Below are 12,544 nucleotides of genomic sequence, written 5' to 3'. Positions count from 1 at the left end.
CCGATTTGGGCCGCGCAGAATGGCGGTAAAGCGCAACGCAGATGCAGAGTATATGGAAGCTACTCTATTGTTTGGATATAGTCTGATCAGGACGCAATCCAGAGTCTGCACAATCTGATCAGAGCTTTGCCTGCGTTCTGGATAGTAATATTGGAGAACAGTCCAAATTAGTAACAATCTTACTAAACTTCACTAATTTTTACTCAAGATGTATGCTAATGGTCAGGTAGCAATTCGTATAAATTAGAAGATTATTATCAGGCAGATCTTACAAAGGTTATTATCAGGCAGATTTTTCGGCAATACCGCAAATTCGTTGTACTTTAATTTCGTCGACATTTGCTGTACTTTAATTTAAATCAACCAGATTATTTGGCCAATCCCATTTAAGCATTCGGATCTGATTCTCATTTTATTTCTGATTCGGCTCTGCACCCGTTCGGCTGAAATTCCCAGCTCCTAGACAAATGTTGCGGTATTCAAAGGTGCCAACAATAAATTTCAATTTTACACCATTCAATTTTAACATCGTTTGGTTAACGTTTAACAATACGCTGAAAACAATATTTTGAGAATTGAGGTGAATGTGTAGTGAAATTTGGTAACATTTCAATTTGCAAAACTCGGAATAGACCCTTCAACTTAATGCGGTTTCAAATGCTGGGAATTGCCTGCTATAAATAAGAGATGTTAACAATTCATATGTGCCACGCAGTACTAGCACCAATTGCTGTCAAAAAATTTATTCAAATAATTTCTCTGAGAACTCAAAACATCAATTGTTACATAAAACTAACGGCTATGCTGTTAACAGACTCAGCATGACCTCCAAACATCCTCTTCTGACTTCCACTTTTGACGTCAAACGCACGCACCAGGCCATCTCCACTCCCCGTGTAGACTAAAATACAGGGAGTAAATTAAATGCTATGAAATCAGATATTTATACAATCAGATTCCGTTCAAACTAAATTATTTGAGATAAACGAAATAATCGAAATGGCCAGAATCTGGTTGTAGGCAGAAAAAGATAGATTTTTAACGCACGAAATGATCCGCACATGGTAAGTTCAGTTTTATAAAAACTGCTTCCCGAAATTTTTCGATTAAAATCCGATTACTCCAATAGAGATTGAGAATCTGATTGCAGTTTTCTAAGCCTTTGGTAAACCTTTGTTTAATTCATGCATTCTGTATAATCAACTCTATGTCTCAGTTGTGCGGAAGCGTATATATAAATTAATATAAGCCTTTCAAAAGGTCCTCGTTCGATCTTGACATAAATTCCGAGTTTCTATTCTTAGAGTTGGATATCGCCGGCCGTACTACACTTACTTTTGAAAACTAGTTTCGTGCCATTTATTGCAAAAGTTTAGTTATGAAAACAATCAAAGCAGATGAACTGATGATTCAGCTTTAAACAATCGACAATTAAATTAAAATATCAACTCTAAATTTGATTTTCGCAACAAAAAATTATTTATTTTTTCTTGTGTTCCCTCACTAGACTAAACTGCTACAATTTATTTTTCTTTCAGTTTCTGGCTGTTTAATTTGTTTTAAAAAATTTGAATAATAATCATGAAAATAATTACTTTTTTTCGAAACAATGACAAAACAATTTATTAAAATATCATCCAATACTTGGGTCCGTTTTCCACTCAATTTATAGTCATACGGGGTTTGTTCTTTGTGCCAGCAAACCTCTAAAACTGAATGCAATCCAATTCAATTAATGAACAGTAGATCTCAATTGGCTTCTTCACGATTGCTTTTTTAAAATTGTACCTAAAAATTTATGCCCTTTTTGACTGTAATTGAAGTTTGAAAATCATATGTCAGCATTTTCTCAAAACAATTTCGTGACCCTTTATTTTAACTGCCGATTTTTATTTTATAGTTTCATTTCACACTTTTCTAGACTAAATATCTTTGAAGTATCTGTTTACAACATATCATGCAACGTTTAATTGTTTTTGCTACAATATAGGCAGAAATAATATTTGGTAACAACTTATATTCAAAGAACTTAAGTAAGAATTTAAGTAAGTCAAATGTTTAACTCGTAAGAACACCGGGAGTTGAAAGGCTAACTTTCAGGAGCCTTTTAAGTCGACTGGTTAACTTGTAAGAGCCTTGTAAGTCGAATGCTTAACTAGTAAAAACTTGTAAGTCGAATGGTTAACTTGTAAGAACCCCCACGTTATCAGAAAAGGTCAACTAGCTTCCCTGGGGTCAGAGGGAGTCGCATTATTGCGTTTTCAGCAGTTTGAAATGAAAATCAGTATGAACGCACGTCTGGCATGTAAACAATATGAAATGATTCATTGCATGAATCAGTACTCGTGAAGAATTACATTTAGACGTGCCCAGTGCAGATTCTCACTTGGAGTTCAGTACGTGTAATCACAGATGAGGTTCCTTATTTGTCTAAATCACAGAAAAACATATCAACCTGGCCGATTATTTGAGCTTTCAGTTTTTACACATAAATTAATATGATGACATCAATTCAAGTAGACGTACACTCAAATAAGACATTTTATAATTAGCAGGAATCTAATGAAAAATGAAAATGCTTCAAAAACGTGATTGGCATTTGTCCTAATCTGATTTCTAGGATATTCACGTTTTCAGTGTTTGATCCTTGTTTGATTACCAGGATATTCTGTATTCATATCTGACCCTGTACAAATACCAGGAAAAAAACAGACAAAAGACCACTTCAATTCAACTGAGCGTCACATTTGTTGCTGGTTAACAATTCTCCGAAATGTTGTATGACTTTCATGATTACTAGGAAGTTGATAAAATCATATATAATCCTGTAGGATTACCGGGAGAGGCATATGACCGTATGAGGTTACCGGGATTTCTGTATACACCCACTAAGCAAGTGGAAATAATCCAAAGAAACTACAGCATTTTAAAGGTAATTGATCCTACTTACTTGACCACTCTTTTTTTCAAATATTTCTCGCAAAAGAAAATGCTTGTTTATTTATTTACTTTGCAATAGTCATGCATGATCCTCTCAACAAAGATCTGGATTGCTCAACTTTTTGATTATAAAAGCGTCCTTTATCTTGATTATTTCTTCTTTACGCTATTGGCAAAATTCAGACAAAATTTCCATGCTCTTAAAACTCTTATCATGGGCATCGTGATTCGTTTCAGGGCGTACTCATCACAGATTTTGCTTTGAAACTCCGGTTCAAACAAGCTACTGAACTGTATTAAACAATTTGAATACACAAATGAAACCCTGGGGAACTTAAAACAAACATATAATGAATCAGTTAAGTTCAAAAAGAACAGAAACAACGTAATAGGTCGATCAGATTCCGCATCTCTAATCAGTTTAAGTTCACGTGTTTCTTTTGAAATGGTATTTCAATCACGTGGTTGTTGACCTCCACTCTTTCATTTCGTACCCGTTGAGAAGTGGTCGAGAAGAAATATGAATTATTTGGTCCAGACAAAAATTGGCCATGATCAGACAATCCAGACAATAACTGGCCATAATTAGACGATCCAGGCAAAAACTTGGTCATGACAGCAAAAATTCGATTTAGTTACACACCAAAGGCCAACTAACGCAAAATATTTCAACAAAGTGCGCTTATGTTTCGAACTTGCAGGAATGGGTAGATTTTTGATACTATGACTCAAATTTAAAATTCAAAACTATGTGACTTGATCAGAAAAAAAATGATTCAAAGTAACGGACGTATGACTCAAATTTGGGCAATAATAATTGGTCCACACCATGTAATGTAATTAAAGTGTAGTAGTGTACTCCAGAGGTTAGATTTCGATTTTTTGCTATTATCTCAATATTGGGTAAAATATGGGCATTTGATAGCCTTTAATTTAAGACAAAAGATTATTTAAAAATAATCATGAAACAAGATTTTTTTAAAAAAAAACATCATAAAAGTCATTTTATAACAAAAACTCTGTCGCTTTCGTTGAATACTCGGCCATACAAAGCCACGACTCAAATTACAACTTCAATTTTTGCAATTTAGATATATCAGTTCTTTCAGTATAGTTGCCTATTGGCACCTCAACTAGATTGTTTGAATCAGGCAACCGATGTATGAAAATAAATATAAACAAAAAAGCACAAATATGAATGTGAAGTGTTTTTTTCTCAGACAATCTATATTTTTCTGACAAAAGTTCCAAAATGTTTAAACAAGTTACAACCAACGAAAACAAGTAACTATTATATTGATGAGTTCAAGTATTTTTTAATTGCAGTGAGAGTTAGGATAGATGAGATTTGAATATATGTTTAGCATTTTGACACAGTTAACATTTCACTGTAAATATTTAGACAGCTGCATAAAGAACAAGCCAGAGTTCGAGATACTTGTAAAAAAAATGTTGTCGAAAAGTTAATCAAAACAAAGGTCGAAGAGTTTTCGAGCTTTGCCAGCTTCAAAATAATCTCAAAGTTGATTCAGAGCAGGCAAAACATTAAGAATTTTTTTTTCAAAATTGTATTTTAGAGTTTATTGCTCCTATTTAATTCTCAACCATCTTGCAGTTTGTTTGAGGTGCACCAAGACAAAAAGTAGTTTAAGTTCACTTTATTGGTTTTTCCGTGTGCTTATTTCAATAAAACAAAAATGAAGCATAAAAACAATAACTTTTTCCTCAATTGGTTGATAAAATAGAGACAGAAAATGTCTGATCTGACTGGTTGATGGTTAGCTCAGTTTATTGAACAAAAATGAAAGAATTTGAAAAATTCGGTCAGAAAAGTCCACGAAAGTTTAAATAATTAAGATGTGTTCGTATTTTTCAAGAGAGGCTGTTTTTCGATTTTTATATCCAAACATAGCAAAATATCTTTTGAAAATTTTGCTGAACAGACTATTGCCAAAATCTGTTAAATGTCAAGAATCTTTATGTTTGGCATGGTATGATTTATAGCGAATCGTTTTTTTAAAGATGCATTTGAGTTACCAAGAGATTCTTAAAGAGTACGGGGAGGATCTGTAGCGTGAGATCATCAGTTTCGTAAATGAGTTTCGATGTGATTGACCTGCAGGAGCGAGTTCACAAGCTACTGGAAACTTGAAACTTAAATTTAGAGATTCTTATCTGCTTGCTGTAAAACTATTCCTTTCTTCTTTTGAAGCAAATCGACAAGAGTTGTAAAATTTTTCTGAACATTGTAACTTTTTTGCAATTACTGTGCTAGTTCGCCGTTTTGGGTCGCCAAGTTTGGTGTAAACAGAACAGTACGTCTGTCTATTTGACAAAATCATACAAAACTAAGCACGAATCTTTATGCCTAAATATGTTAAATCTTCGCATTGGAAAAAGTGACAAAAATGATTAAATCTGTTGATTTTTGCCAAAGTCTCAAATAATCTTACTTTTTGAAGAACAATACGCATAAATCCACGTAAATGCAATTTAGAAGAAACAGTACAATTAGGAACCAAATACTCCGCCCATTAGAAAAAGGTTATTAAGAACTGATTTAGTTATTTTTCAAATGTTTCATTTTTAATGGTTTTGCAGTTTTAACAAAATTTGAGCCACAAGGCGAATTTATTCTCAATTAAAATGACAATTTTTAGCTCATACTGCCCCTGGTGATGTATAAAATAATGTTTCGAGTTTTGAAAAAGAAGCCATACATTTTTTAATTCGCCCAGTGTCTATTAGAACAAAATTTTGTCTAGAGTCTGATTCTTTGTGAGTAATTACTCACAAAACATATTGTTACGCACTGATTTTTACTAGTATTCCTCGTGGTGTTATTGAGGTTTATATTAGAAGTAATTAACTTGAAGGAACAAGAAAGTTTAATTAATTAACAAGAAGTTTCTCAAGTTTTATCAAGTTTTTATAAGATGATAGGCAACTGATTGTCAGGCTGGTTCTCCGGTGTTCTGGAGATCGTCGTTCCGCAGGGTTGTGCCTCGAGTTGTATTGGTCCTTCGCAAATATTTACTGATTTTCAAGTAGGACGATTTCCGGCTTTTGTACGTCTCTTGGTGTTTGTTCAAGACATATACAATTCCGTATTAGCACCTACTTTATCAGAATAATTACTTCACCAAGTACATAATCTCTCATAAAGTTATTTACTGATTATGTGAATTTATCATCAAGAAACTCAAAAAAGTAAATATTGAGGCTTTTAGGCACTTGAAGTGTTTGCTAGTAAAACTGTCAATCTGCGGTTGTTTTTCATAAACATAAACAAAATAGGGGTTACAGGCCTAGATGGAAATACTGGCTATATATGGCCTTGAAACTAACTGAATATGAACTAAATTATAGCACTTATTTATGGATATTTAAAGGAAAATCATCACGTAACTATGAGGAACGAAATAGGGGCGTGACACTACCCGACTTTATGAAAATTTTCCATGAAAATTTTGAGAAGGAACTGGGTTTTTACAATTTTTCTATAAAACATATAATCTGCACGAGTATGAGGATATAAACATATTTTTGTTGGAGCCACCCAATTTATGTTTTCTTAGAAAAGTGTTAGGAACGAAAGCATTTAAGTTAAAGACAATTAATGAAGTTAGGAGAAACAAAGTTTAAGTTGAGACAAATTGAGATAAAGATTAAAGTGAGGAAAGTTAAGACAAGATTAAGAGCTTTGGAGGAACATTTAAGATGTGAAAGTGCGCTAATTTCAGAGTAAAGAGTGGGAACATAATTTAAAGTTAAGGTTAAGAGAATAAAAGGAATTAGCACTGGAAATAATCATGGTTATTTGTTTGAATAATGGCTCTAAACTTTGAGAAGGAGGTGAAGTAGGATACTGGTTGAATGGATGGTTAAAGCACTAGTTGCTATCATGGATAGAGCACTGATTAGTTAAGCTTAGTGAATGAAGAGATACTTAATCTGTGAAAAGAATAATACTTGTCAAACTTATATAAGACTTTCAAGAACTCAAAGCATACTTTCCTCTCGGGGTTGAACTTGGTTGTCCAGTTCGTCGTCTGTGTTAAATCGGTCCAGAGTGTTCATTGATAATGTTGAGGTTGCTGGCATTGAGTTTCGTCTTTGTCGCTTGAGAGTTCCAAGTTCTTCTGGAGAGATGACTGTTGGCGGTTGCTTGAGTTGTTTGGCGAGAGTAGTAACTACGTCTGCTTTCAGAGGTTTAGGTACGGAAACTACTGGATTAAGTGGTACATTGGTTCCGTTAAGCTTCATGAAATTTGGCACCATTCGTCGTACAAAGGCTACTTTATGGTATAAGAACATGAAGAGAATATGTAGAGCTAGGTTTCCGATAAAAACAATGATGGTTAAAGAAAGAGAAAGTTTGATCGGTACGTAAGATTCAAGTTTGTCAACTAGTGCTGGCTTAAATGACTTCATTTCAGTAGTAATTGGCTTTGCTATACCATCTAGTGACTCTGTTGATAACTTTCTATTCGAGTAAATAAATTCGGTTTTAACTTTCTTCAATAAATCGAGGTTTGCTTCAGTACTGGAATCATATTTCGGAAGGTCGTTTATGTTAGGTACTGCGTCAATTAAATGTGCAAGTGGATCTGGTAATTTTACATTAATTCTCGTTGCTGGGAGGTACTGACAGCTTTGTAAATCAGCTCGGATTTTAATGTGGTCACTGAACATTGTATGTCTACAATTTAATGTGATTAAACAGATGTTACAACCTTTATGAGGAACATTGATGTGTCGGCCATTTTCGTCCATACCAATCTCACTAAGGGTATAATCACTTGAAGCTGATGTTAGGAGCCAAATTCCGTATCCAAGGTTCTGTGCTCGTTCAGGGTTGGGTAACACAACCTTCTCTGTATCACATACTTTCAATGCTGAGATTGTGTGGTGAAACTTGAGGGTTGCTAGACACGAGGAGAATCCAAGGTGGGTTTCCATTGTCTCATGACAGATTCGGTATCGTGGCGATCCAAGACAGTTGTCATACTGAACTTTCTTCAGTACTGTGGATTCCATCTGTCCTGAGATTGCTAAGTATTCTCCCTCTATTACATATCTTAAGGCGTCTACGGAGTCCTTCTGAGGCATAGGGATTACTATTGCACGATAAACTTCGAACACTGTCTGGCTAGAGGCTAGGGGAATGGCTAGTGTCAGTAAAAGTCCGTCTTCAACTGTCGAAATCTCTTGTACTAATTTCGCATCGTAGTACGAAAGTATGTCAGTCATGAGTATTGCCAAAGTTAGACGATCTGGGGCGTTCTTTTGGCTATCATGGGCTGCATCAAGGATCTTTATCAAAGATTTACGATGTACTAAAGAGATTGGAAGACGTTTGTCTAGTAACGTAGGAATGGCATTTATAACATTAATTCGAAAGGAACATAAGGCTGCTCTATAACTTTTGATATCTGCGTAAAGAGTAAGAAGTAATGATGCTGCTGTGTCAAAGTTAAAGTTCAATTGTTGTTGTGATAATTGAATTTCCATACAGGAGGCTAGTGCATTCAGATTATGATCTATAATTGCAAACTGTTCCTCTACTAGTTTCCAGTTTCTGTTCTGGTTTTCTTGCATTTCGTTTTGAACTTTGTAAACCTTTGCAAGTTCGTCAGCAACTAGGAAAAATTTCTCATCGGTTTGTGCTCCGATTTCCATGACATAGTCGTTGAGGCTATTGAAACTGTTAGCTAATCGATCGAAATTTTCAGCGTTTTGAGACGTTCGCTGACAAGATTTCGAAAATTCCTGTGATTCCACCGCATCCTCCGCTGCTCATTGCTATTCCTGGACCGAAAAGTCCAATTCCAGCGACTGCGGCTGCGATTGCAAGCGGGGCGGCTCATTTTTGTCGATTGTGAGGGTCTTCTTCGACTCTGGTAAGGAGTTTTTCAGTCTCGTTGCGTAATTTAAGGACTTCAATTTCGGCTTCTATTGTTTCATTGAGTATCTTTGTGTAAAGCCAATCAACATTGAAGGCGTCTATTTGATTCCGATATGTAGTGCTGTATGTCAGGTTGCAAAACTCTGATTGCGTGATCCACTTTTTGGAGAGTTCTTTAAGTAGTCTCTACTTGTTGTCTGATCGTGAAATTATAACGAGGAAACGGTACTAAAACTTTACTAAATGAACTTTTCGGTAATTAGGATCTTTCCTTCCTTATGGAAGATGATTCCTTTATCCAGAGCTGCTGCTGTGTTAATCGGATTCTCAAAGGTGGGGCCGAAAAGTACAAAATTCAACACAATTGTGAGTATCATTTTCATATTTCAATAATATCAACTATGTTTCAGGACAATCTTCTACTGATGTGGCTCTTCTGAGTGTTTCAACTGGTTCTCTTTGGTCTTCCGGTGTTTATTTGTTCATTTATTTACTGTACTCAGGTTTCTAGTTCTAGTTTTCTCAATATGGCACTTGTTTATGTGATGTTTGTTCATTTCAGGTGTACTTTATTTTGTGATCATGTGTGTTGATGTGTATGTTTATTGTTCCGACCCTCTTGAGGGGGGAGGAACCATATACTCAACTGGGTTTTTTTGTTCCGTGAATTTTCGCCGCTCGATATATTCATCGTAGAGAGTTGAGACTGGTATCATTAGAAAGCTCGTCCAGCGTAGAATATGGAATTAAAAAGATTTTTTTAATTTTCGTTTTCTACAGGGAGTTATCGAGGCTTAAACTTCTGAGAAAAGAAGAGTGAATTCACGTTGTTTTTATTCACATTTTCCGGAATTTTTGCCTAAATTTTTGTCAATTTTGCTAAAATTTGTTATAATTTTTAAGAATAGTGTCGTTGATTTTATTTTTGAAGACGAACAAGCATTTTTGATTGTTTTGATTTAATTTTTTGGTCAAAAAATCTGGATAAACATTTCAAAATTTAGCCTTTTTCATCAACAACAGCACGAAATAAGCTACTTTAGTCCACTTTGATTAAATTTGCCTACAGTACACCCCCAAACAACACTCATACAATCTTTGTAGACTCAGAGGGGGGCTATTTCTACTTCAGAGTCCGCAGAGAGTGCCTTGTAGTTAAAACTTTGCCGTTTTTTGCTAACTTTACTCGTTGATTATCAAAAATGCAAAATTTATTTTGAGTTTCAACTCAGAAATTATCTATATCTACAACATTCGAAAAATCAATTGTTCTTAACGGACAATAAGTATTAACAGGGGTAGTTTTGGGCCATTCTTGGACTGTTACAATCCAAAAAAAATCGGGTTGTAATCAGTCGGTCTTTTTTTAAAAAAAAAGACTTTTTTTTAATAATAAAGAACAGAACATATCAAAACAAAGCTCAGGAGTGATAGGTCCAACCAATTCGCTGGCTAAACAGCTCCAGGCTAAAGCATTTAGTTTTTTAATTGAAAGTTTATGGTCGTTTCTTTTTTAAAAATAATTGACTTTTCAAAAAATAATGGCTTAATTAACTTTTCCTCTATTTTTTTCTTAATTTGTTCAACTTCCAGCTTAGTGTCAGCAAAAAAAGACTGCTTCTTCTTTCTACTGAGTTAACATTTATTCTCGGTTGCAGTTTTGAGCCTGAAATTATTGTTTTCTGGCTTTGATACTACAAGATTTTAGATTTTTGTTTGTTTTGAAATTTGACAGTTTTTCACGTTTTCTAATTTTGTCACATTATCACATTATTGACAGTTCTCATGTCACCTTTTTAGCATTCAAATTAAAGCACAATTGAACATATTAAAATCCTGAAAGATATAAATCATCGTTTTAATGGCCTCGACGCCTCTTTCTTGAAGAAATCAAATGAATTTTTTAATTTTGTCTTAACTGTCATTTATACTTTGTTGTTTCGGTCGTATGAAATTTCCTGTATAGTGATAGCTTTCATTGGCTTTTCATGGAAGAATAGAAAAACCGATATTCTGATATTAGCAGATAGCTGATGGCTTTTATGACTTTCAAACCCATCGTTTTCCAAAATTAAAAAAAAAACTTTTTTAACTTCGCAATTTTGTTCTTTTTATGTTTCTTTTTGTTACCTAATCTCGTTAGTTGATTACAGGTCAAATATGACATTATGGGTGTCAAGGGAATAAAAGGGATTGGTGTCCCAAAATCTTTTTTTAAAAGATTTTGTTATGACCTTACTGGCTTCGACACCGCTTTTTCAGAAAAAAAAAATAAAATTAATTTTATTTTTGTCATATTTGACGTTCTTTTTGTAGATGCAAAAAATATTCTGGATAATTACAGGTCTCGAGGGTTTCCTTTTCATGAAAAAACGACGATATTTAAATAGCTCTTTTTGTAATTAATGCCTTTCATGACATTGAATGTAATTTTGTTTCAAAAAAAAATTAAAAGTATTAAATACTTTAGCACTTCGCTTTTTTGTCTACTTGTTACCTAGTCTTACTAATGAATGGCCACGTACTACATTATAGCTGTTTGAAGAAGGCGCAATCAAATATATTTTGAGTGCCAAAATTTGGCTTGACGGTTTTGACAGCGTTTTCTGGCATGTTTCAATTGAAATTCTGTTTGTTCTTTGTTGTTCTTTTTAGCCGCTCTAAAAAATGAATAAGGTCAGGTCCTAATGCCCTTCTATAGAAGCAGTGGTAATCGCAAATTTGTGGTAATATTAATTTATTCCTAATGGTATTTATTACTTTGAAGTTAATTGTTTCAAAAAAATAAGTTAATTTTTTTTACTTTTCTGTTTTTGTTCTTTTTTGTATAATTGTTACCAAACCTTTTTATGGACTGGTCGCATATGTTTTCTGGTGATTTATAAGTTATTTTTGTTTAGTTTCAGGTTTATCTGACGGTATGTTGACTTTGTTATTAAATTTAGTTTTTAAGAGGGACATAAATTTTTTGATGTAATTAATGTTTGTTGTTGTTGTTGTTTGATTTTGCTGTTCGTTTTGACTCGCTTTCTTAATATTGACATATTACAGCAATCTAATGCATCAATTTTTACTCCACTGAGTTATTTGTTTTGGAGGTTATCTTATCGTTCATACAGAATTTTTTGAAAAAGACTTGGGCTTTTTTGGGATTCGCAAAAAATAATTTTTGGGTTTTTCTATCTGTTCCTCATTTGGTAGACAATTATGCCAAAATTGTGGATGGGCGGGGTCGGAACCTTATGTGCCATTGCACATTACCGAGCCGCCTTGTTGATATTACTACTAAATATGGTGTTTAAACATGTTGAAGTGTGGTTATTTGGTTGAATGATGGATGTGTGATGATGGGGATAGTGGTTGGGGGGATCGAATTATGCAGTCTTTACATGTTTTTTTTCGAGTTTTTCAGATTATTTTGCCCACAATATTGCACCATGTGCTTTAATATCACTGTTTCTTCTCTAATTATTTGATGTTGCACAAATGGGACCAGGTTTGTCGGAAGGAACGCTGTTCACTGGTCGAGACTGATCCATCCGAAATGTAATATGATAGCGGTAGATAATGTAGTTATTGACAGTGGGAGTGGTGGTGGGACTGAGTGGTGGATTATTATTATATTAGTATTCTTTTTATTATTATCATTAGTATCTGGATTGTTGGAAGTGTGGGCAAATCGAAGGAGGAGGAGGA

At 34.2% G+C, this 12,544-nt stretch overlaps 2 protein-coding genes across 4 annotated transcripts in view; both read right to left on the bottom strand.

The window, feature by feature from the left end:
• LOC142343235 (uncharacterized) overlaps positions 1 to 12,544 on the bottom strand; it is a 595,961-nt gene that overhangs the window by 53,220 nt on the left and 530,197 nt on the right. The gene's annotated exons all lie outside the window — the stretch shown is intronic.
• LOC142343234 (uncharacterized) overlaps positions 1 to 12,544 on the bottom strand; it is a 374,820-nt gene that overhangs the window by 5,698 nt on the left and 356,578 nt on the right. The window contains exon 8 of the mRNA XM_075395008.1: positions 798 to 901. Coding sequence (XP_075251123.1) covers positions 798 to 901 — 104 coding nt within the window. The remainder of the gene's footprint in view (positions 1 to 797; positions 902 to 12,544) is intronic.

This window comes from Convolutriloba macropyga, chromosome 7 (assembly GCF_964194025.1).
Source record: "Convolutriloba macropyga chromosome 7, txConMacr16.3, whole genome shotgun sequence".
NCBI lineage: Eukaryota > Metazoa > Xenacoelomorpha > Acoela > Convolutidae > Convolutriloba > Convolutriloba macropyga.
The sequence above is the reverse complement of the archived record's forward strand: the minus strand, read 5'-3'. Positions and strand labels throughout refer to the sequence as shown.